General features: G+C 41.6%; 1 protein-coding gene across 9 annotated transcripts in view; it reads left to right on the top strand.

Moving 5' to 3' along the window:
• The window catches only part of ITPR2 (inositol 1,4,5-trisphosphate receptor type 2), a 246210-nt gene that overhangs the window by 58189 nt on the left and 163460 nt on the right, over positions 1-24561 (top strand). For all 9 annotated transcript variants that reach the window (XM_069003276.1, XM_069003280.1, XM_069003275.1 and 6 more), the window contains 11 exons: positions 7252-7406; positions 8787-8886; positions 9007-9167; positions 12092-12233; positions 12951-13109; positions 13970-14142; positions 16206-16325; positions 16427-16612; positions 17161-17412; positions 18270-18414; positions 19272-19422. In XM_069003276.1, the coding sequence (XP_068859377.1) occupies positions 7252-7406; positions 8787-8886; positions 9007-9167; positions 12092-12233; positions 12951-13109; positions 13970-14142; positions 16206-16325; positions 16427-16612; positions 17161-17412; positions 18270-18414; positions 19272-19422 (1744 nt within the window). The remainder of the gene's footprint in view (positions 1-7251; positions 7407-8786; positions 8887-9006; positions 9168-12091; positions 12234-12950; positions 13110-13969; positions 14143-16205; positions 16326-16426; positions 16613-17160; positions 17413-18269; positions 18415-19271; positions 19423-24561) is intronic.

Raw genomic sequence — 24561 nt, 5'->3', positions numbered from 1 at the left:
AAACAACCAAGTAGCGAAACTTCACATCCCTGTGCAGGAATTTCTTTGATGTCACAATGATGCAGTATATTGAATTGTCCCTCAAAAGTAAAAGAATCTTATAATATTTTGAGTTCTTTAAGGGTCAGCTATGTCAATCTTGTATCCAATAGCACATAAGCTGGAGCACGCAGGCTTTCCTTGCTCTGTGGTTATCATCTAGTGTTTCCTCTGCCTGGTCACTGCCTAACTGGATCACTGCAAAGGCATCTTCTTTTCCATCTTTTGAAGCAATTAATTTTGAAATACTGCCTATGAAGTAAATCTGGAGGGGGGAGGTTGAAGTGGATCGACCCCAGCAAAATTTGAAGTCTGAGTAGCAGGGAAATGGGAGGTGAATAAACAAATCCTTGTGACTGAAGGGCTGAAGCTGTAGCCTGTGCCCTTGAGGCCAAGAAAGCCAATGGTGTCCTGGGATGCATTTGAAAGAGCATTCCCAGCAGGTTGAGGGAGGGGATCCTGTCCCTCTGCCCAGCCCTGGGAGGCACATCTGGAGTGCTGTGTCCAGTCCTGGCATCCTCAGGACAGGGACAGGGAGCTCCTGGAGAGGGGCCAGTGGAGGCTGAGGAGATGATTTAGGGCCTGGAGCATCCCTGACAGGGAAAGGCTGAGGGAGCTGGGGCTGTTCAGCCTGGAGAGGAGCCCCAGCTGAGAGGGGCCCTCAGCCCTGTGTGTCCCTGTGCGCAGGGAGGGCTCCGAGCAGGGCCCAGGCTCTGCTCCGGGGGGCCCAGCAATGGCACCAGAGGAACGGGCAGGGACTGATCCCAGGGAGTTCCACTGACATAAGGAAAAACTTCTTCCAGTGTTATGTCCCTCTCACTGGGGATATTCCAGAACAGTCTGGACACAATCCTGTGCCCTGTGCTCTGGGATGGCCCTGCTGGATCACCGAGATGGCACCAGCTTGACTCACTGTGGTTCCTTCAGCCTGACCCATCCTTCTTTTCTCTGCTAGGCTGTTGGATGAAAGGGTAGCAGCTCCTTCTTTGTTGTCTGGGTTTTAAAGGCAGCACAGCCGTCTGTGCATTCTGTGCCAAGCCTTACCTCCTCAGTGTGTGCTGGGGCTGCTTGTGCATGTTCACAGCCTGGTTTACAAGGCCTGATCCCAGTTGCTCAGGCAACTGAATTTTGGGAAGCAGCAATGGAGAAGGGTTTTCCATAATGGAGCAGTGGGCGCAGACACCGAGGTTCTGCCTAAGCACATCTTTTCTGCCTTGCCTTAACTGACTCCAGAGTCTAAAAGGGTTTTGTCTCCAGAGAACATAAATATTACTGGAAGTCACCAGGACTTTTGTTCCCAAGCATTAAAGGTATGTTTGTACTGAGGTTCATTGCTTGTTTATGAGCTGCTTCTTGGCAATCCAGCCAAATTGTCTTGTGAAGCACTGCATTTAATTCTGGTAAAATTTGGCCTTACAATGAGTTGATTAATATTCCCACATCTAAGCTCCAGAAGATTTTTTTTTTTCATGGGAAGACCTTTTTTTTACTTAAGGGTCTTATCAAAACAAGTCTTCTTCATCTCTTAAAGTCTAAGAGATTGTAGTGTATCGTGCATCAAAATGCAGTGGTCTATGCTACAGCTCCCACTAAACCCCAAATTGGTGTATTTTATGCTGCAAATTAGTATGCTTTTTCTAAGGAGAGAAATGTACAGCATCCAGAAGAATGCTATAAACATCAGGGAAATGTCAGGAACAGCTGGGAACCTGGCATTTGTTAGTGCCTTTGTGTTAAAGGCTGACTTTGGATGGGTACCGTCTCTTCATTTGTCTGCATTTTCGTGAGAGAGCTAATTCTAACCAGTTCCAATCTACCTTTTATTGTTGAGATTTTTGTTAGGATTGAGACTGGTATGCATTTACTTTTCTTGTAAAGAAGTTGGGCAGTTCTACCATGGGCTGCCGGGTGCAATTTGATGTATCTCCTTTGACTTCTGTTTATCTATCTTTATGAATTCCCAACATTCTGCAATTCTAACTTTGCCTTCTTGCTGCCAACCCAGGAGATTTTTTTCCTGATAAACACTGTAAATTAATTTGTTTTGTAAAAAAATTTATTTTATTTTACCTTCCAGGAATGAAGTTTATTGAATTATACATTCTGTATGAGTGGTGCAGTTTAAACAAGTAGAATAGACAATCTGAAAAAAACAGTAAAACAAAAAGAGAAAAGAAAAATCATCAGTTTAAAAATGGCAGCTTATATAAAGCCAGCAGTCAGACCACTGGGGAGGCTGGGGGAGAAGGGGAGACACGGATGCCGGCACATTATTATTATTCTGCCGTTGCACACGGGTCTGAATCAGCTCTGGAAATGCATACATTGTTTCTTACAGAATGTCTCTGGCTCCTAACAACAGGATTGCAACGTGATGTCTCTGCTAAAAATGCGATGACTCACAAATGAGTCAACAGTGAAGGTGTTACAGGAGGCTAACTGCTGTGCTGTCTGCCAGGGCTCCTAGCAGGCAGGAGCAAGGCTGGCCATTAATTTACTCCATTTTCTTCTCATAAAGAATTTTGAAAATAATCTAACCTATGGAGTTCTGCTCACGTTACTGCTCTGTGAAAATGCTGGTTTTGTAAGAGCCTCCTAAACTGGGTTAACATATTGAGATACCACGTTGCTCTGGATTTAACAGGCATTTTCAGAACTCTGGCTGCTATTAAATTTAATTTCTGCTGAAATCTGTAGTGCAGCTTAATGTATTCATTCAGGAGCAGGGCATTATCCTTGTCTGTCTCTATGCCACAAGAGGTGTCTTCACCAATTGGAATTGTAGATTGGGTTTCTAAAAGAAAAGGTATTTTAGGTCTGTCATGTTTTTGTATCACCTTTAAGTAGTTGAAATGAAGGCCCTTCCGTAAACAAAACTCCATGTAAATCTCTTGAATTTTAGGTATGGTGCCCAATTGAGTTAAGTAAGGAAGGTTTGGATAGGTAGCAATTAGTAGCAAATTCTATTAAGAGTTGTAAAAAGGGTTATCTGCTGGGCTGCAAGTCTCAAGACAAATCTGATTGTACCTGATTATTTTGTCACTGATTCCAGCATGGGAGTTGTCTCTCCCTGCATTTGCCCTCCAAATGGCAAGCAGTATGTCTGCATTATTTTTTCTCTTTAAGCTTCCTTTTAAATCATGATGCACTGTAAATCAGTGGTGGTAGCCCAGGAGTTACAGACTTTGCTGTGGGCCTGGATCAATATTTCTACTCCTCACCAAAATGGTGGGTTTTCTCACTACCTAGGGCTCTTTTTTTCTGAATGCTCGGCCTTTGCTTCCCTAGGTGGGTCTCACCTGGAAAAGTGCCCTGGCTGTATTCTGGGGGTTTGCTCAGTTGCCTTTCCTGGGTGTGATTATTGAGCTTTACTGCTGCAGAATAATGCTGGGGGCTCACAGTCCTCCATGCCAGTGCACACTGAGGTTTTCTTAGGCTGAAGGAGCTGACTCTGCTCTTTGTACCACTGATATTTACACTGGGTTGTTTGGAAGGTGTGGGTTCAACTCCTGCCGGGCAGAAGCGGAGCTGAATGTATCTTCTTCATCCTTGGGAGTGATTTAAACAGCGCACAAGAGTGAACTGACTGCACCTTCCTCACCTTGGATATGTGTCTGATGTGACTTGTGACAGCTTGTTGCTAGTTTGTTGTAGTTTGGGACAATCAAAGCTATGTACCTTTTCCTTCTGTGAATGTACTATTTGGTAATACTGGTTTACCCACAGTTCTCTATACTCCTGGCATGTAATTCACCTGGGTTTTTTTGTTTTTTATAAAGCCTTTGGAGTGCTTTCCTTGGCTGTCACTGACCACATCGCCAGCATCTCTGAAACTGTTCTGTTGGCTTCCTCTTCACACTGCGTTGAGTTGAATTTTCTTCTCTCGGCATTTGAGTTCCTTTCCAGTTCTTTTCTTCTTTTCTCTTAATTGAATCCAGTTTTGCTGGCTGCATCTGCTCATATGCCAGTTTCTACCTGAGCAAATGTCATCTGTTTTCATCTGCTTAGGAATGCAGTGCTTCTCCTGAGCTATTGTCTAATTAATTTAAACTAGTACTTTCACTTCTTTCCACATCCTCACATGGACTCATCTGCTGATTCAATAATGGCTGGGTTAAGTGTGGATTCTGATGGCTGCTTACTAAATTTAATTTATCGTGAGAAGCTTTCTGTGTGCAAGTGTCTGTGTGCATTCTCTCTCTCCCCCACACAGAAGCATGTGCACGTGCACTGGGACATAAACTGAGCCATAAATTCAAATCCATGTTTGTTCCTATGTAATGGCAGCATTGCTGTCTCTTGTGTAGCCCTTGTATGCAACTTGTTTCCAGAGCTGTCAGGTTAGGGGTCACTTCTCCTTACGTGTTCTTTTTTTCCATGAGTAGTGCTTAACTCCCATAACCCGGGTTGAGTTGTGAGATTCAGATTCTAAAATAATGCTGTAAGGAGAGTTCTGAGGTTTGTGGGGGAGTTCAGCCTGGAACTGCTGTACAGCTCTCGTGCAGGTCTGATTTTGCTCAGCTAAGCTTGGCATTGCACTTAGCAGTGTTGCAGGCACTGTCTTGCCCTCTGTTGAAGTGGAATTTCTTTTTAGGCTAAAAACCAGATCTTGCTCCTATGTGTGCCAGCTGCTCAGCCTGGTTGGTGTAATTTCAGGCTGGCAAGCCAATTCCATTGCTCAGCTGGAGCTATACAGCTATTGGGGACACCAGGGAGTGGGCAGGGTCTGCCCCAAACTGCTGGGTGAACTTCTCCACAGAGCTAATAGTTGGTGTGAACTACTACAGCACAGGAGACCTACCTTTGACTCTGCCTCCTGTCAGCTCACCCAGTTTATACACTGCTCATGGTGTTTTGTGGTGGAGAATATCCCTTTGCCTAGTCTGGGTCAGGTGTCCTGTTCATGTTCCCTCCCAGTATGGTTTCATATTTTGGTCTGTATTTTACCCAGAGCCCCAGGATAAAAAGAAAACCATAGAATTATGAAGTGTCCTGTCTTTTTGTACACCAGTAATTTCAGTTTGGAAATTATAGTGAAGTGGGTAGTTTCTGGGAAACCCTAACTAGATTTGAATGTAAGTTGTGGAAAATATCAAAAAGTTTGGATGCTGTTCAAAACCATCCTGTGCTACTTACCTCTTTATAGATCTCTTGAATTTTAAACTGATTATCCAGTTTTCTCCTTTGTTATGAAGTGTAGGAAGTAGTTTTTCATTTAATATTAGACTCTGACTCACACCTGCTAAGCTCTTAGAAGGATTCTTTTATTGTTTCTGTGCCTTTTCAGTTTGTGTCTCATCATGAATATGTAAAACAAAATATGTATGGAAATCACAAAAGCAGTTTGCTATTTTCTCAACCCTTGCATACAGGTTAAATTTTTTGTGCATTTTTCTTTAGCATTTTTTGGGCATGAGATACAATAGGATGTGGGGACTGTCAGATGAGTTTACTCTTGTGCAAGTCACAGGAGATAGTTGCTCTTGTCTTAGCAAGCCTTCCTCTCAAATACTAGTGGCAGTACCATAATGATTAGAGGAGCCTAAGAAAAATTTCTTTCTGTATTTTTTTCCTGCTCTCTCTATCCTTGATAGAAGTCATGGGATGGAAAGCTGGCATTTTTTAAGCTTGATAATGAAAAAAGGAATGTTTTGGAAGGATTCAAAAAGTACCTTGAAATGAGTTGATGACTCGTTCTTTCTTCCCTAATTTCACTCATCCTTGATTTTGTTGTTTAATCTCAATTGGCAATATGGATAATCAAAGCTTTGCCCTTGATTATCCCTTACAGTTTGGTTTTAATCAAGCTACTAATGCAAACCAAGTACAGCCTGGCCTTTTCCATTGTACAGCTCTTCTTTCGTGGTGTATTGTAAATCATTATAATAGCATTTCAGGCTTCCAGGGTTGGATTTTTTTCTCTTTTGGTTTTCCTTATTCCTGTTCTCCTCTCCCTCTGTGATGTATTTTGTGTACGGGAAGGGCCCTGGGCTGCCAGTCTCTTAATTGGTTACCAGTCTTTTGTAAGATGTGTAACTCGACACCCCAGAGAGCAGCTTTTACTTACACCAGTTGGTTGCTGCGTGGGTACGGGCACAGACTCCAAATGACTCCTTCAAGCCAAGAAATGTTCTCAGGAAAGGTGGCATTTGGAGTCTGTAGGCAAAAGTATGTAGGTGACTAAAGAAACGAGGATGGTGCTGCGGGGTCTCAAAACTCCCGTGGACTCTCAGCAAGTGATGGGAGGAAGATCCCACCTTAAGCTCATGTGCCTTGTTTGAGTAACTTTGTCCCTCAGAGGGGACAACTCCTGCCCTTGCAGTGGGTGAAATCAGACCTGGCTTGGACCCAGCCTTGGGTGCGTTACCAGCCTGTGCTGAGATCTGTAATACAATCCAGCTGGGGCCTTGCCTGTCCCCCTTTCCATGACAAGCTGGTCCTGATGGAGCAGATATTCTGGCTCTTGCTGTTTAGAGAGTATCCATAGGACAAGAGGAAACGGCCTCAAGCTGCTCCAGCGGAGGTTCAGGTTGGACATCAGGAATAATTTCTTCTTGGAAAGGTCTGACAGGCATTGGAAGGGTCTGCCCAGGGAGTCCCCATCCCTGGAGGTGTTCAGGAAACAACTGGACGTGGCTCAGGTTGACAAGGTGGGGATCGGTCAAAGGCTGGACTCGATGATCTTGGAGGCCTTTTCCAACCTAAATGGTTATGTGATTCTCTGGAAGTGTGCTGCTGTAATTCTACCATCTGAGAGGAAAAGCCATCAAACTTACATAAGACAACAGTGGATTTAGGAAAATTACTTACTTTTTAAATCCCTTCCTTGTCTTAAAAAAAAGTTGTATTTTCATTAATTCTCTTCTTTGAACTGTGGCCCTTTCCAGACCAGCACTGTGTAGTTGCATCTGCTGGGAGTGAGGGGGTCTGCAACTACTGCAGCTTTTTTGAAGTTGTAGGTGTCAAATAAAGCATATCCAGTGCTGCAGTGCCTCTGTAGCTCGTGGCCTGCTGTTGTTCTAATGACTGCCTGAGACCCCATGGGGCAAAGTGCATCCTTTGTGTTACTGCAAAGCCAGTCATGGTAGATTCTTGCTAGAAGGTTTAAAAAAAAAAAAAAAATTCCAATTCAGATGTATTACTTGTCTGCAAGGTAATTGAAGAATTTCTAGTGGGCCCTGATGCAAGCAAATAACCCTTGTGCCTAATCAGCAGAGAGACGGCGACCTTCCTGCTTCAAAGAAGAAACGCCAGGCAGGGGAGAAGATTATGTATACTTTGGTCTCTGTGCCACATGGAAATGACATTGCATCTCTCTTTGAACTGGATGCCACCACTCTTCAGAGAGCTGATTGCCTGGTTCCAAGGTAAAATAAAAAAAAAAAAAAGGAAAGGAAAAAAGGGCAAAAAATAGCACTGCATTGACAGGGTTTCTTCCTGGCATTATGCTGGTAAGTAAAGCAGAAAAAAATCAAACATGAGCAAGTATTATCCTTCTGTTAAAATCTGAGGAGTGTTCATGGATAAATAAGGGATGTATAAAACATGATACTGCTGCTGTGACTGGGTAAAATAATTATAAGGATAAAACAAGTGACACTTAGAGAGAGTCTGTGAAGAGAAAAATAATGGTCTAAATATTGCACAGATCTGTGTGAGGATAGAATTGAGCTCTGTGCACTGTTTGGAAAAAATGTACTTCTAATAGATTTAACTGAATTGTTCCCAACAAAATAATGGGTGTGATGAGCTGGGCTTCTGTTTCCCTGACAGATCATGATGCCACTGAGCACATTTGTTACTCAAATGTATTCAGCAAGTGGCTTCTGGGTTTTAATTGTCAATATTTGAAATTTCAGCTGTGTAGCATAGCTGAGATTGGCTAGATAAGTCACACAGTGTTGGTTGTAGCTGAATGGGCTTGCAGACACTTGGGGCTGGTTGTTGTGAGGGTGGATTTTAAAGCTGGGTACCCACAAATACTGATGTATGTGGCTTTGAAGTGTGTTTGCTATGCTAAGTTCTGCCAGATAATTTGCTTACTTGAATACTCAAAAGCCCATCAGTGTGAAAGGGAGAGCATGAATGGAGACCACAGTGAATATATTTCAAAAGTAAAATTCAGAGTTAAAATTGTAATTGATTTCTCAGCTCTGCTTTTTGATAATACCACAGATTATCATATGGAAAGAATTTAGAAGGATCTCATATCTGCTCTTTGTTCACTTGATTTTCAGTTGAGAACTGGTACTGTAAATGCTTGCTCTGGAACAAGGGTTTGCAGATCATAATGATGAAGCTGTGAAACCATGGTCAGCTTTACTTTCTGGCTTTTGTGCTGTGACAGCTTAAAAGGGTTCGTTATTCTGCAGAGAAAAGAAAATGAAAGAATTGGGTTTATTCATGGAATGTATTTCTATTCAGATGGGATTTTATAACATCTTTCTTGTAGCTTTTTTTTTCTTTAAAAAATATTTTACTCCTAGACTTACATAAATACTTAAACCCAGCATTCTGCATAATCCCAAGATGCTGGTTGTTCTTGTTGCAGCTCTGCTCTGGGTGGGAAAGAAGGAGTCTAGGGAAAAAGGTACCACAGTGTCTTTTAGGTCCACCTCCCCCTTTTATTGGTGTGGCTCCTGCTCTCCAGCTTCATGCCATGGGCCGGTGTTGCAGGGCATCCCACCTTGCCCACATGGGCTCAGAACTGATCCATCTCACCTGCTCTTTGCTCTGTCCCCCTTTAGGAACTCCTATGTCCGACTGAGGCACTTGTGCACTAACACTTGGGTCACCAGCACCAGCATCCCAATAGACACTGAGGAAGAGAGGCCTGTGATGCTAAAGGTAAACAAAATCCCAAACTCATTCCTGAAGCTGTCTCACTTCTAACATATGAAATGGGCATAATAATTAGCATAAAGGTAAGAGGATTGCTCACCCACTTTAAACCAAAAACTATTGCAGATTGGGACGTGCCAAACCAAAGAGGACAAGGAAGCTTTTGCCATTGTATCGGTTCCTCTGTCTGAGGTCAGAGACTTGGACTTTGCCAACGATGCCAACAAGGTTTTAGCATCAACTGTTAAAAAACTGGAGAATGGAACAATAACCCAGAATGAAAGGAGGTTAGTAGTTTTATTTTTTTCCCTGCTAAATTGTTGTTTAGTTAGTTATGATAACACAGTCATGGGTAGGTAATACCCACATGGACACAGAGGCAGTTGGGAGAGGACACTTCAGTGCTGAAAGTGCCAGCCTGGGATTAGATTCCACCTCTTTCAGAGCATCCTTGCTGCACCTCAGGCTGATCCATGTATGTCCTGTGTAAAAGTGGGGCAAACAGCACTTCCCCAGCTCGCTGGCCATGTAAATAAATGGGTAATTCTCTGGGCAAATATCTTAGTCTGGATTTCCTTTGATAATCCACTTCTGAGATGTAATGTGAGGTGCATTGCATCTGATTCTCGTGTACAGGAAAGCAGCACGGCAGGGCTCTTGACTTGTGTGAATTTCACCACACTGCAAATCTGCAAAAGCCTTGGAAGGAGGTCTCAGTGTGACTGAGAAGCTGCCCCAATAATCCCTTTGCTTTCTCATTTCTATTTTCCCCTGTTCTCTTTTTCTGTTTTACATCATTGTGATGTTTGCCCCATGTATTAATCCCTATTTCATCTGCAGCACTATTAGAATGCCTGCTCCTCACACCTGCTCCTGAATCAAGGGATTTTGTTGTACATTTGTTGTACATTGTAGCCAGAGATATTCCACTGCCAGTGATGTAGTTCCCTATTTGTCTTCAGCTGCCTGTGGTTAAACTGAATATAAGACAACATCTCTGGCAGTGTGAATTTGTAACCTGTAATTGTTGGGGAAGATGAAACAGGAAAGCCTTATAAATATGATTGCCTAACAAAAGATTCTGGGAATATGAAAACTGTGAGCGACATCGAAATGAAGGCCATCTTTGAGATATAGAGTCTTAGTTACTGAACAACTAGAAAACAATGGTATAGCCGGCTGAAGGTAATCCCCTCTTGATTGAACAATACCCTCTGCTTGCAGACAGGTCCAAGGGTCAGAGCAGACCCTACTAGCTCAGCAGAAGGGGTCCAAGGAGTAGTTTTTAGGAGTTAAAATGTAACACTCTATGGTAATGTAAGAACTCTTATAGGCTGTAGGTAAATGCTATAGGATTTGTACCTTGTATTAGATTGGCTACTGAGAATTAGAATATTCACTACAGAAGATGATTTATTGTATTGTAACAAGCTCCTCGCTCTCTTAACTCCTCTCCTCTTAGTAACGCTCTTAGTAACTCTCTTAGTAGCTCTCTTAGTAATGCTCTTCTCCTCTTAGTAACTCTCTTAGTAACTCTCTTGCTCTAACTTTCTCGCTCACTCTCTCTCCCTCTCTTACACCTTGGGCCTGCTTGGAGCTGCAGTTGGCAGCTCTAAGCAGTGCCTCTGTACCCACGCCCTCTGCAATAAACTGCATGCTCCAAAGAGCTGCTTATAGAGATCTCTCGTCTCCATCCGTCCCTCCCCGCCAGGCCCGACCGAACCCACACCATCATCACCATCAGTTTCGACAGTAATACATCATATACAGCGTTTTTTCTGAAAATGGTAATTTTTGGTGATGAAACTGAATTTTTGCAATCAGTTTCCAGTAGCAATTAGGCCAGATGGTTTAATATCATAACAGGCAGATTTTTAATAGCCTGGGTGTTGGTACTCAGCCTTGAAAAGCTGTGGAGCCATTTCATGATTGAGTTGACCCAGAGAGGGATATGACAGTGTCCAGGTGGGACACTGTGTCACTGTCAGTATTGTCAGGTCTTGATGTTGACAGATTGGTAGAACAAACATGAAAAACATTTCAGAGCTGTTTCAGAACACTGCCATTATTTGTTTGTTCTTGTGATTTCCTTTGGAAAAAAACCCCAAACCATCTTTTTCCTTTCTTGTTACCTTCTAGCATAGAGAAGTAGGAATCCCAACAGTTTATTCCTCATTTCTCCATCCTACGGCTGCCTTTTCTACTTTATTTCATGGGGGTGACACACACCTTGCTGTTTTCCACCAGTGGGCTGAGGCTTTTAGAGCTAAAGCTCACTCAGAGGGTTTAGGTGAGCAGCCCAGCTCACTTGTGGATAATGGGAACCTTGTGTCTGCCTCCCACAGATGACTGAAAATCTCTTGGGGATCTTCCTGCCTCTTTCAAAGCTGGCACATTTGTTAGACTAGACATTGTCCAAATTGAAATGATGCTGAGTTTTTCATGTAGAAGATTGCTGGTGCTGTTAAGGGATATTCTTTGAAATCTGTGGACATCTGTGTTTCTCACTGCATGCCTGGCAAGGTGTTAGTAACAAGGAGGCAGTGATGACTTTGTTTTCTTTTTCCCATTTATATTCTGTCTTTTTGCATTTTCTGAAGGTGGGAGAGAAGGAATTACTACTGCCTCTGTTGTTTCTAGCACCTGCTTCTGACAAATCTTTTGTTTAGTAAAGAATGAAACAAATACAGTTTCTTGGGTCAGTATATATAGGAAAACAGTTATATATGAATATATATATGAAAAAGTATATATATGAAACAGTTTCATGGGTCAGTAGGGAAATTATCTAGTGGCAGAATGTTTTTATTCCTCTAGTGAGTCCAACATCTTGTTTCATGGACCCATGATAAAGCATAAAAATCCTTGCTAGGCTATGTAAGTTTCTTTTTACTGCTCCTGGGCCTTGAGGCCAGCTGGTATAGATTTTGGGTCTCTATTCTGAATACTGTGTATCAATCCAACAGCCTGTATTTTTCTCTTGTTTTCCCTCTGGTTGTTGTTTAATGCCTCAGTAAACAGCCCTGTGATTGATTTAAGCTTCTGCTGAACCAAGGCTTGGAATCCTTAAGTACATGTCAAACTTAACTTTGCAGTGATGGAAGTTCCATTGTGCCAGGTAAAGCTTGGCATAAATGTGATTTTTGTTCTTAATGAATCCTAGCAAGTGTTGAGTGACTGTTTCTAATAATGATTTGTCTATTCATTCTAGGTTTGTGACCAAGCTACTGGAAGATCTCATTTTCTTTGTTGCTGATGTGCCCAATAACGGGCAAGAAGTTTTGGATGTGATCATTACCAAGCCAAACCGGGAACGGCAGAAATTAATGAGGGAGCAAAATATATTGGCTCAGGTGTGTCCTACTGTGTTAATAACTTAACTGTATTTGCAAACAGATTGTAGGAGAGAGTGATGTGAGAAAAAGTTATTTTTGGGCAACTTGGCTTACTCCAGTTTGGGTTTGTGTGTGGGTTGGATTGGGTAAAAATGACACTACTTGGTCAAAGTTCGTCTCTTGGCCCTTAAATCAGAGTGAAGCACAAGGGGCTGTAGAGGGCTCTTACTTTCATGTGATTCTGATAAGATTTAAGACCATGTTTGAGAGCAAACTGTTCACAAAATTTGAGACAAACATGGAACACGGTCCCAATCCTGCAAGTGTTCCCCACACAGTGCCCTTATGGAACTCTAACTTTGTTTGTGTGAGGGCAAACTAATGTACTTTTTGAGAAGACAACTGAAAGAAATTTTAAAAAAGGGGAAAAGGATGAAACTGGACAGCAGCCAGTGTTGTCCTCCTTTTATCATCACTAAATTATCCAAAGTTAAGATATGTAACTAAAACTGAAGTTGGGGATAGCAGTAAAGAGAAAGCAATGTCAGTCGAGTTGGTGGGAAATGTAAAGCCAACCCCAAATGCATAAAGCTGTGATGTCTCAGATTGTGCCCCCACTTATGTTTAGTCAAGGCTGGTGTGCTGATCCTGTCAGAGGACATTTCCATTGACTGCTCTAAGTTCAGCAGAAATCTGGATCTGATTTTCACTCTCAGTGATTTTGATTTTGAACAGATATTTGGCATCCTCAAAGCTCCTTTTAAGGACAAAGGTGAAGGATCAATGCTGAGACTTGAAGACCTGGGTGACCAGAGATATGCCCCCTACAAATACATGTTAAGATTATGTTACAGAGTTCTCAGACACTCCCAACAGGACTATAGGAAGAACCAGGTCAGTGGTATTGAGGATAATTTTCCTCCTGATTCCTATAATTATATATCCTGGGTTTGACATGGCTCTCTGCACTTACAAGTGGGATTCTGTGGTAATGGGGAAAGGCCTTTTTTTGTGTGTGTAGCTCAGTAGTATGTGAATTGAAAGTTCAACAATGAATTTCACAAGTTCACTTTGTACTTTTGCAGGCTCAGACTGAGACTGGGGTTCACTGCTTCATTCATGAGCTTTCTGTTATTAAAAATATGTTCTTGAAGCCTGGATTGTAAAGTGGGAAATCTGCAAAGCTGTCTGTTTCTCTTGCTTAAATATTTGTAGAGGGATGGCAGTGAGTCAGAGCAGAGGTTGTTATATCAGGTAGCCTGATTTCCCACTGCTGGAGACTCCCTGTGAGCAAGAGGTATTTCAGAACATGGACTAAAGGGACTGGAGATAAAAGCCTGAACTGCTGTGTGGCTTCTTTGTTTTCTTTCCAGTGTTTTACAGAAATATTTCTGTCCTGAAGGGAGAGAAAAGGAGGGAAGACTCAGGGAAAAAGCTTCTTAAACATTATAAAAACCTTTCAGTTTTTCATTTTTTTAGAAAAAAAGAGGTTGCTATTTCTTGAATTTTGTATATATTTCCATGGATTCATTCCTTTGGTTTATGAAAGAATGAGAAGAGTTAGTCATCCCTAATATGGAATCTGTTTCTCAGGGTATGTATTTTAGGTATTCAGAAGTTCTTTTGTTCAAGCCAGTTGAAAGAGGAAAGTTTTGTGCATTATTTTGATTGCTAACTGAGCTGGATGCCTCTGGTTCTAAGAGAGAAACCATTACTGCTCAGCAGGTCATCGTGGGAATCTTTCCTTTTTTCAGGAATATATTGCTAAGAACTTCTGCGTCATGCAGTCCCAGATTGGTTATGATATTCTGGCAGAAGACACCATCACAGCTTTGTTGCACAACAACAGAAAACTGCTAGAGAAACACATCACAGCTAAAGAAATAGAGACGTTTGTGAATTTACTCAGGAGAAATCGAGAGCCAAGGTTTGAAGTGGTCCATGTAGCATTTTGGCAGTAGCTGTGAATTGCATGCTATTCATTGCTTCAATGTCTCTTTCTCCCTGTTTTGACCTGGCAGACAAAAAGCCCACCTGTGCAGAAGATATTAGAACTACCTGTAATTCTTGGAGTTTAACCATATCCACATTTTAAAACTAGAGCTTACAGAAAAGAGGGCTTTTACTTTACAGGACAGCTTTGAAAATTTGGTCTCAGTTCAGGTTGGGGCAAAGAGAAATGAAGATCCATGTTTAATTTCTCCCAGCTTTGCAGCTCCTCTGTGAAACTGCCACTTGTGTTGGTTTCCCTGCTAATAATCCTGGTGTAAATTTTTCTAAGCTTTTATTAATATCAGTTTTCCTGCAGGTTCTGATTCCAGGTCAGACCTGAAAAGGGCCTAGGACAGTGAAGATCCCATAAACACGTCTCCTAGAGCAGATTTTGTTCCAAATTAAAAATTCTGGCCTTGAATTTCACTCAGCTGAATTTTTTTTTTAAATAAGCTTCAGGTCAGAATATAAAAGAAATTATTTTTAAATGAAAAAATCTCTTTATTATTGGATTTTCAGTTGTAAAATTAGCAGAGTAATACAAGTGTAAGAAATGAACATACTAAAGGCCAAATATTGTCCTCTGTAATTGTGAATACCATTTTCCTGGTAGCAATTAAGGATGCTGCTCAAGGTCTTGGTGCTTCACTGCCGCAATTATATGCCTGTTTTACCTCACTTTGTAATCTCATTGCCTCTCCCATGCTCAGCTGGGTTGGGCTTGGTCAATATGAAGAGGAAACCATGGGATCAGCTCTGTCTCTGAAGGGTCTGTGTTTATTGACAATTGCACATCATGTTTTCTTGTGGTGGAAGAATTGGTGCCATACACACATATCATACAACTGCTGTGTATCCACTTGCTTGAGGAGTTCAGGAGCAGTAAGTGTTTCAAAATCACCCCTTGCCAGAATGATGTAATCTGAACAGTAAAGACTTGATCTGATTTTCAGGGAGAGTCTTGCAGATTTTCACAGCACTGTTGGTGTGAGTGAGAATTGTGGAATTCTGCTCTAAAACACATGAGCTACAAAATTAAAAACCTTCCTGAGTTTTGGCTCCAACCAGGTGACTTCCCCAGAATTCTATGTATTTATGTGCTGTTTGCTTAATTTTATCTTTTTGATTGCTGTGCACTTTTAATTGTTGCCACAAAGCTTCACTTCAGTTATGGGTGGATTTTTTCCTAAGTCTACCCTAAAAATGCTGTCTGTACTCACCCCCTACAGTTCCCAGACTTTAATGGGGACTGTGGTCTGTGCTAGAAGTTCAAACTGTTGGGTCCTTGAATGGCTAATAGCAGATGACCAGTTTGTACCTGGATTTCTAAGGAAGTGGAATATATGATCCGTGTGTGTGTGTATGCCTGCTCACATCTGCTCCCCAACCTCAGTTTTAGCTACATCTGCTGGAGGAGTGGTGGGCTCAGAGATACTTAATTCCTATGAATATCAGGGAAAGAGGAAACTACATAGAGGGAAGAGGCCCTTTTTATATACCAGCATGTAAATGGCTGCAATGTGGATTACTGTTACTGCACACACAGCAATCCCTGAAAAGAGACAAACCCACGTACCTAATGAATGTCCCAGCTCTGAGGAAAGCCTCAGCCTGAACCTTGTTAAACATCAGAAGACCTAAATTTGAGAGACAAATTCATAGGAAACTGAATTCCCTGCAAAGCTTTGTTCTTTCTGCTTTACCTCTTTGAATGCAGAGTCCTGTCTGCAGGTCCTGACAGATCTGCACTCTTCTCTGGTAGCCCAGCATTCCCTGGCAGTGTTCAAGGCCAGGTTGGATGGGGCTTGGAGTAACCTGGTCTAGTGGAAGGTGTTGTGAGTTGCAAGAGTATGAAGTGGCAAAGATCATATGTTGATAAATATCATGATGCAGAGTCCCACTAGTCTTTCCATCCTCTAGTGCTGAGATTTCTACTGCAGTTCCCCAGTAGTAGTTTAAGTCTCATGTTCTGCTGCATCTGTGGTTTTTTGACTGCAGATTCTTGGATTATCTGTCAGACCTGTGTGTATCAAACACCACAGCAATACCAGTAACTCAGGAACTCATCTGCAAGTTTATGCTGAGCCCAGGGAATGCTGACATTCTCATCCAGACCAAGTGAGTATCTGTAATCGGAACATGCCACCTTTCTGTTGTCTGCTCTCTTAAATTCCCAGCACTTTGCTCGTGGCTCCACTGTGAATGGTTTGTGTTTGCAGGCTGGTTTCAACCCAAATGGACAATCCCTTGGAATGCCCAGTTATCTCAGATGACATTGATGAAGAAGAAGTGTGGCTTTACTGGATTGACAGCAACAAGGAACCTCATGGCAAAGCCATCAGGCATTTGGCTCAGGAGGCAAAGGAGGGCACAAAAGCTGATTTAGAAGTTCTTACCTACTACAGGTAAAACTGCTTATTCAAATGGAAGAAAATGTAGTCTCTGAAGACCCCCAGTGCTGTTCTTATCCAGTTCATTTGCCAATATCAAAAAAGGAAACCAGGTCAAGCCAGAACTGAGATTAAAAGTTCATTTCAGGTTTTTCTTGTGGGAGTCATCACAGTCTCTGCTGTCTATTCCAGGCAAATCTTGAGTTTCCTTTGCTCATCACATCTCTTTGTGTCTATTTTTTATTTTGCCTCTTACCTTTTATTTATTGCGCTTTAATTTAAGGTTGTGCTGCCCTGGAAGCAAGGCACGCTCTGAGGACAGAGCATCCTGAGTGCCTCAAGGATTAGGGAGGAAATGGGACCACAGAATAATGTTTTCTACTAATTGAAAACAAATAGTTTTTAATGTCAAGTTGCTCCCTTGCTTAACAAAGTCACTCTTGTTATTTTTCAGGATTTATATCAGAAAGGCTCACAACAGGCTTGTAACATGAGATTCTGAGGTGTGTTCTTTCATTTCCACCCGATTTCCTTGAATACCTCATTATTACCTTTTTTTTAAGGTACCAACTGAACCTCTTTGCAAGGATGTGCCTGGACCGCCAGTATCTCGCCATCAACCAGATTTCTGCCCAGCTGTCAGTAGACTTGATCCTCAGGTGTATGTCAGATGAAAGCCTCCCCTATGACCTGAGGGCTTCCTTCTGTCGGCTGATGCTGCACATGCACGTGGACAGAGATCCTCAGGAGTCTGTGGTGCCTGTCAAGTACGCCAGATTGTGGACTGAAATTCCTACCAAGATCACAATTCATGAGTGAGTTGCAAGTGTTTCAAACTAAAGTACAAAAGCTCTTTGTAGGGTTAGTCCCAGAACAAAGCACTTGTAGATGTCCAATGTCCACAAAACATATGTGTGAGAAGGTATTTTGTTGCAGAGCACAGAACTATTAATTATTGTTACTCTTGGAGACTTCCATGGGCAGCTTTCAATCATTAAAAATTTAAATTTTATTTTTCCCTATGTTCTTTTATTGAACAAGCTGGGGAAGATGGAATGGTCTTTCCTCAGACCAGCTGCACTCCAAGTAATCCAGTTGTGTCTTACATGACAGGTTTGCTAGGCTGTAACTTGGTTTTATACCTCAAGCTCAACAGAAAGCCACAGCTGGGAACCCAGAATTAAGACACAGCTGCTGTCCAGAAAGAGCTCACAGAGGCTTTGCCCTTCACTCAGTAAAGTACTTAAGCATGTGTTAAATTTAATTTTAGAGAAAGGACCATTGATTTCAGTGGAAACCCTCTCTGACTCCACTGATTTGATGGAGCAGCAGCACTGGGATGCTCCCAGCCAGGGAATATCTGGCTGGAGAGATAGAGGAAGAAGCACAGCAGCACAGCAGGCAGTGTTAGTGACCTTGTTGAGTTGCCACAGCAAGATTTAAGAGTCCTATCTGCCACAAGAGTGGTATTATCCTGTCTATGTTTTTCCCATTCACTTCAACCCTTCCTGGTACTGTTGGAGGGAAGGTTTGTGCATCCACTTTCCATATCTACAAAGAGCTGACCTGAGTAATTTCAGAGGATCATGATCAGTTTGTTTTTTCTTTAGTGACAACTGATCCTGATATTAGAGGTGTTTAATTTTCCTTCTTTCTGTGCCTTGTATTGTAGGTATGATTCCTTCACTGACTCTTCAAGGAATGAAATGAAGACAAAATTTGCACTAACAATGGAATTTGTAGAAGAGTACTTGAAAGAAGTTGTGAATCAACCCTTCCCGTTTGGGGACAAAGAGAAAAATAAACTTACATTTGAGGTACTTCTCAGCTATCTGCATCCTACTTACAGTATTCCTCACTTCAGATAAGTTGACATTGTTTTTTTCAAAATAAAGCCAGTTGCAGAATAAATGTTGGTGTAAAATAGCCTACAGAAGCACTTGTTCCTAATTCCAGTGTTCTTGGTGATGGCTGGTACTGCAGAGAATAATATTCTTGTCTGCTGTATTTTTCCAGCCTTTCCTTCCTTCTCCTGAGGTGATTGCATTTCAGTGGAGGGAGAGGGGATTTGTGGGGGGATGAATGGTCATATTCCTGTTCTTTGTACATTAGTGAAATAACTTGTAAGGATTCTTCAGTATTAAGTAAGTGCTGTTTTCTGTGTAGGGAAACTTTAGATAGGCCTAGATTTTCTAGATTCAAATAGCAAAGAATAAAGGGGAAATGCTTACAGCTTTTATAGTTCTTCCTCCAGCCTACTTATTTTTGTTGCTTTTGCCTCTGGTCACCTGAAATCACCTCTGTGCAAACTTATCACAGTCATCTTATTCTTCTGCTGACTTCCATCTTCCCTAAAGCTGCTGCCTCTTTAAATAATTTCTGGAGTATTTCTTCTTGATCTTACATGTTTTCACAGATGCAATTGTATCCTCTCAAGCCTTCCTAAATCCTACCTTGGTTTTACTGTCTGCTGTAACCTGACTGACCAACTGCTTTGTCCAATCCTGACAAACATTTAATGTCACTGGCCTCAGTCCAAAAATCAGTGGGAAGACTTGTGCTAGTTTGAATGCACTCAAGATCTGAATCTCTCTGGAAGCTGCTGTGTGAAATGCAACCAAAAACCACAAAGGCTGTCAGTACTTCCTTCATTTTTAATTTCTTTTTCTCATAGGTGGTACATCTGGCTCGAAACCTCATATACTTTGGCTTTTATAGTTTTAGTGAGCTTCTCAGACTGACCCGGACTCTGCTGGCAATTCTAGATATTGTTCAAGTTCCCATATCATCCTACTTCGAAAGGTTGAGCAAGTTTCAGGATGGAGGTGAGATATGCAGCAAAGACTGTTATTCCAGTGGGTAATTAGCTTTTTAAGTTGGAAATAATTTATGGAACTTCACATTATTCTTTCATTGTTCTATATTCACACATGAGCCCTCCTACGGGAATGCATTGCAGGGGACATTAAGATGATCAGCTAAAAAGAAACCTTTTTGAACAGAGCTGCATCCTTCATGACTTGTGGCTACTGCATTGGGGTTGCTGCTCCTTTGCTTATTTGGAACTTTCAAATTTGGTTCTAAAGCTCAGTGCCTGTTGCACTGAATGTCCTGAGGAAGTTCAAGCAGCATTTACCTGGGCACAGGGATTATGGTGGCTTGTCTGTGACACAGGTTTTTGTTAGTCTTCTTAGCACTTCACTGAAAGGGAGAATGAGATGGTCCTGGTCCCACAGTGGCAGAAGCAGCCAATGGAAGTCCAGAGGAGGCCATCCTCTGCCTGTGTTTGTCAGCTTGGAATATTCTTTTTTGAACCCAGACCACAGTGCCTCTCTGACAACCCCAGGACTATTCTGTATGTCCCACTGCCTTTTCTACCATGGTTTAAAACTGGGTTGAAGAATGAGCAAACCAGGAAGATGCTGAAACATAGCAGTTCAGTTTTCCTGTGTGAGTGGAAGAGAGGTGTGACAGTCGTGTGGGCTGAGGGTCCCGGAGACTGACTGATGGCAAATTCTGTTTTAATATGTAGCTGGTGTTGCCAGCCAGCTGGCTCACAGCACCAAAATGGATGAGCTGTCTTGTTGGAAACAATTATTTTGTGTTTTCTCTGGGAGGCCTTTTCCCAGCCTTGAGTTTTCTAATCATCATTTTGCTCAGTCACTCCCACAGATGCCCTGCAGGAGTGTGCTGTCCTTCACAACTTTTTTCATCTTTGAGGTTCACATACTCTGGAGACATGTAGACTGTCATTGTCATCTCTGAACCAAGAAGTCATATGCTTGGTTCTCTTGATCTTCCCTCCATCACTGCCAGCAGACTTTACTGAAACCCTCTGGAAGTCTTTCCTGCAATGCAGTGCACACCAAGTCATGCTGTAGCTGGCTGCAGTCCCTCCTCAGCACTAGAGAAAAGACAGTATGCCCAGACACTTGGAATTATGTTTTCCTTTTTTGTCCCTGAAAGACTGCATTGCAGACTCTCTTCTTAAATGGCTCTGGACACAGTTTGACTCCAGACACAATCTTGGCATATTGGCAACATGGGACATGCAGATGTGGTTCTTCTGCTTAGTTCTCACTCTGCCCAAGACTTTAATCCTGATTATACATCTTGTTCGGTGTTTTTATTCACATTCATTACTCATAAAATCATGTTTTGTCCCTAATTCCCTTTTATTTCTGTTGAAGGCTTTCCTTTCAAGCTATGTAAGAGAGGAAGGAACCACCCATTAAGTGCAAACAGACCTGCTCTTAGTTATATGAATTTCCTTAGCAGTTCCATGCAAATCAATGAATTTGCTTTGAAATAAATGAGTGTGAAGAAATGCTGCAGATGGCACCACCATACAAATGGAAGCTCAGTAGCCTTTTTATTAATGCTCAACCATGTACTGGAGCCTTGTTGGAAACTTTTTGTCAGAAACGTGGTTTTGTCTCATGTTCTTTCAGCAAAAAAGGCACAGAACAAAGGTGTGATTTTTTGGATTAGTTTCAGCCTTTATACAGATTATTTAAATTTCTTTCCTGCTTGTAACTGTCTCCATGACTGTTTACCTTTCAAACGCTGACCAGTTCAGGTCAGGATATGACAATCCATGGATGTTCTTTTGGTAATTACCTGTGAGTTGTTTTGGTTTGTTTGGTTGGGATTTTTCCCCTTTTTCTACTAACTCTGTGTCTAGAAAGCCCATTGCTTTGGAGAGGCTTTTTTGCTGGTGCAGACTGTTATCAGTCCTGTCTGCAATCTTACAGGAGTCTGGAGGTATTGGCTGTGCTGTCTTGACTTAAGAACAGGCACTGAAACTTTGCTGTGGTGAGACAAGGTATTTTTATGTAGAAATAGCTGTAAGACTTCCCGGAGAGGCCTTCTACAGTCTTTGTAAAAGAAAAGGATGTCTTTGGATGGTCAGCTCTTTTCTTCAACCTGCCTTTTCCTTTCTGACTGAGAAGATATAAACCACATAAATGGTGCATTCACTTTGCACTTGAGGCAGAATGATCCTGAATATTTAACTGCTGTGTCTGAGCACCTTGCCTTTCCTCCTGCTTTCCCTGGAGGTGCAAACTCACCTACCCATGAGCTGTAAAGACACAAGGATGAAGCAATTTAATAACTCCTATTCACTATTTTTGAGCATCCAGCTCATAGAACTTCATGTTCAAAGAACATTATTTTACATCTGAAAATCACATTACTCAAGCAAAACAGGGGAGCACATTTCATTAAGGAGAACCACACAAGAATCAATCAGCATCACTTTAGCTTCATATTGAACCACTGAGGGGTGGTGCTGGGCTGGAACTTCTGGGCCTCTGCATGTGTTGGACTGTAGATGATCCTAAGGGTGAGTCTAGAATTAGGGGTGTTGCCTAGGTCATGTGGAGTCTGGATCCATCTTATCCAGGATCCACTGGGGATCCTGAGGAATGAACAGGCAAGCATAGAAATTGGTCTTGGGAATTTTTCCTTGATCTCCCCTCACTCTGAGACTAAGGACTGTCCACCATGCAAAGCTGTAGGTATATACTGGTTTTCAATTTTATAGTAATTATAAGACTGTACACCAAGGGTTTCCCTTCCCTTTTTACACAGATATCCTCTCTTATAAAACTGTGTTGCTCAGAACATGTTAGTTGTTTTATTAGTTACCTGTCCTGGCTTCTTATTGTCTCTTTTAATGTATAATACAGATCTCTTAGGCTATTAAAAAGGATTAAAGTAGAAATTATCTCAGTCTAGGCTTTTTTGGATTTTGGAAAATGTGATGGCATTTGCTAAAATTAGAATGGTCTGTCGATTTTTTCTAGCAGATGTTTTCTTATTCATAAATTCCATTAAATATAGACAGATGGATTGTTCCCTGACCTCTCTCAGGATGGTGGGAGCCCTCTCTCCAGTCAGGTAGGGGTGAGGGTGAGTTCTTGCCTTTAGAGGAGGTCAGATTCTGCTCTCCCATATCCCTCCAGACTGCAGCATCCTCTCTGGCAGGTCCAATGCTTATAACATTCATACCAAACCTTTGCAGAATATTGCAGGTAGGTGTCCCTCCAACACATTGTTACTCTAGGGATGTGCAGGTTAACAGAGCTCCTTTTTAAAGAAAAAATAGCTTCCTTGAGTTGCAAAAATCATTACATTCTTTAAGCAAGCAAACAAAAAGATAAGATTGTTTCTGTTGTGATTTTGTGTATATATTGTGAATGTATGGAAGTAAATGATTAATTTTGGAGTTTACAGAAGTTGTGGGGATTTGTTTGGGTTTTTATGTTTGTTTGTTGGTTGCATGTTTTTTAAAGCTTCCAGTCAGGGATCACAAATGTCTAGGCATAAGCTTTAATTCAGTAAGAACATGTATTTCATTCCTTGAGCTTAGAGCTTTGAAGTGTAGCTCTAAACTCTGGTTTTGACAAACACTGAAAGCCAGTCATGATGCCTGAGACTGACAGTTTATTGGTATAAACAAATATGTTTAAATTTTATCAAGCATTAGGGGCGTGATCCTGTAAATCTTCTGTAGAAAAAGTGCTACTGAATAACAGCTTAGGTTCTGTATATTTTAATTTTCATCACTATCTAAGTGTAAATTTGCATAGATTGATAGTAAATGTATATTTAACAACAAGATTTTGTCAATAGTTATGCCAATTCAAAAATGCAGTTATTTTCAGGTTCTAAGAAAAATGACTTGAAAAGAGGTTTGCCCAAATGGATAAGTCATGTAATTCCTATGCTGCAGTAGATAGAAGGTAGCCCCTGTGTAGAAGTTAAGAATTTTGGTCAGAATCTATATATGTTACATGGTAAGTTTTATATTTTAATTTTCTTAAAATGTATTGATTTCTATGAGAAAATCAGTGCTGAATAAATCTGGGGACAGATGGGTTATGCTGCCTTTCCATTATTCCAGGTCAGTAGCAGCAAAAGCTTCTAACAGCTGATTCTGGTAATGTGAAGTTGTAGGGAACTGGTGAGCTGGATTCCTGACTGGTTTGACCAGTCCACATTGTGAAAACTCTAGTCAGGAATTTGGGAAATATATTAATGATGGGTGGAGGAATGTGGTGAGTCTTGGCTGTGGAAAGCTTTCCTGGAGGTGTGCAGCTCAGAATTGAAACAACCAAATTTTCAACCAGCAGTCTTGAGTCTTCTTCCCTGTTTAATATTTATTTCTGAAGTACACCCACTTATGTCAGTAAAACTACTTGTTAAGTAAGGAATTATATATGACAAGTGTTGAACTGTTGAGGCAAGTCTGCAAAATGGGATGTATTTTTAGTCTTAGTGGAAGTTGCATAAAGACTTAACCTTTAACTTTAAGATGTCCTTTTCTATCCTTTGCTTAAATTTGGAGCCACCTTGGTGGCTGAGGTAGTCCTTGATGTTTTCTGTGGGTTTCTCTGTCTTGGTTTGGCAAAGATTCTAAAAGATCACAGAATCATAGCATGGCTTGGACTGGAAGGGACCTTGAAGATCATCTCATTCCAACCCACCTGCCATGGGCAGGGACACCTTCCACTATCCCAGCTTGCTCAGAGCCCCATCCAGCCTGGCCTTGGACACTGCCAGGGATGGGGCAGCCACAGCTTCTCTGGGCAACCTGTGTCAGAGCCTCCCCACCCTCACAGGGAACAATTTCTTCCTCATATCCAATCTAAACCTACTCTTGTCAGTATGAAGCCATTCCCCCTTGTCCTGTTGATCCTTATATTATTGTAAATGTTAAGCCTTACTTCCTTTAGAAAGGTTAATTTTAATGCCACTGTAGGTTACTTTAACCAGAGTTAAATTTAGTGTGCATGTAGTTTTCATGTGTGACCTTATTTGATGAAGACAGATTGGGGAAAGTTGGCTAAGAAACATCTATGAGACAAGATCCTGTAAAAAGTAAGGATGTATATTTTTGGAAATTCTTCTTATCTAGATTGCACCCTAAAAATGAATTGACTTGAAAATCTTGCAAC

The sequence above is a fragment of the Aphelocoma coerulescens genome, chromosome 1A (assembly GCF_041296385.1).
Source record: "Aphelocoma coerulescens isolate FSJ_1873_10779 chromosome 1A, UR_Acoe_1.0, whole genome shotgun sequence".
In the NCBI taxonomy this organism is placed as follows: Eukaryota; Metazoa; Chordata; class Aves; order Passeriformes; family Corvidae; genus Aphelocoma; species Aphelocoma coerulescens.
Note: the sequence above shows the minus strand (reverse complement) of the source record. Positions and strands in the feature narration are given on the sequence as shown.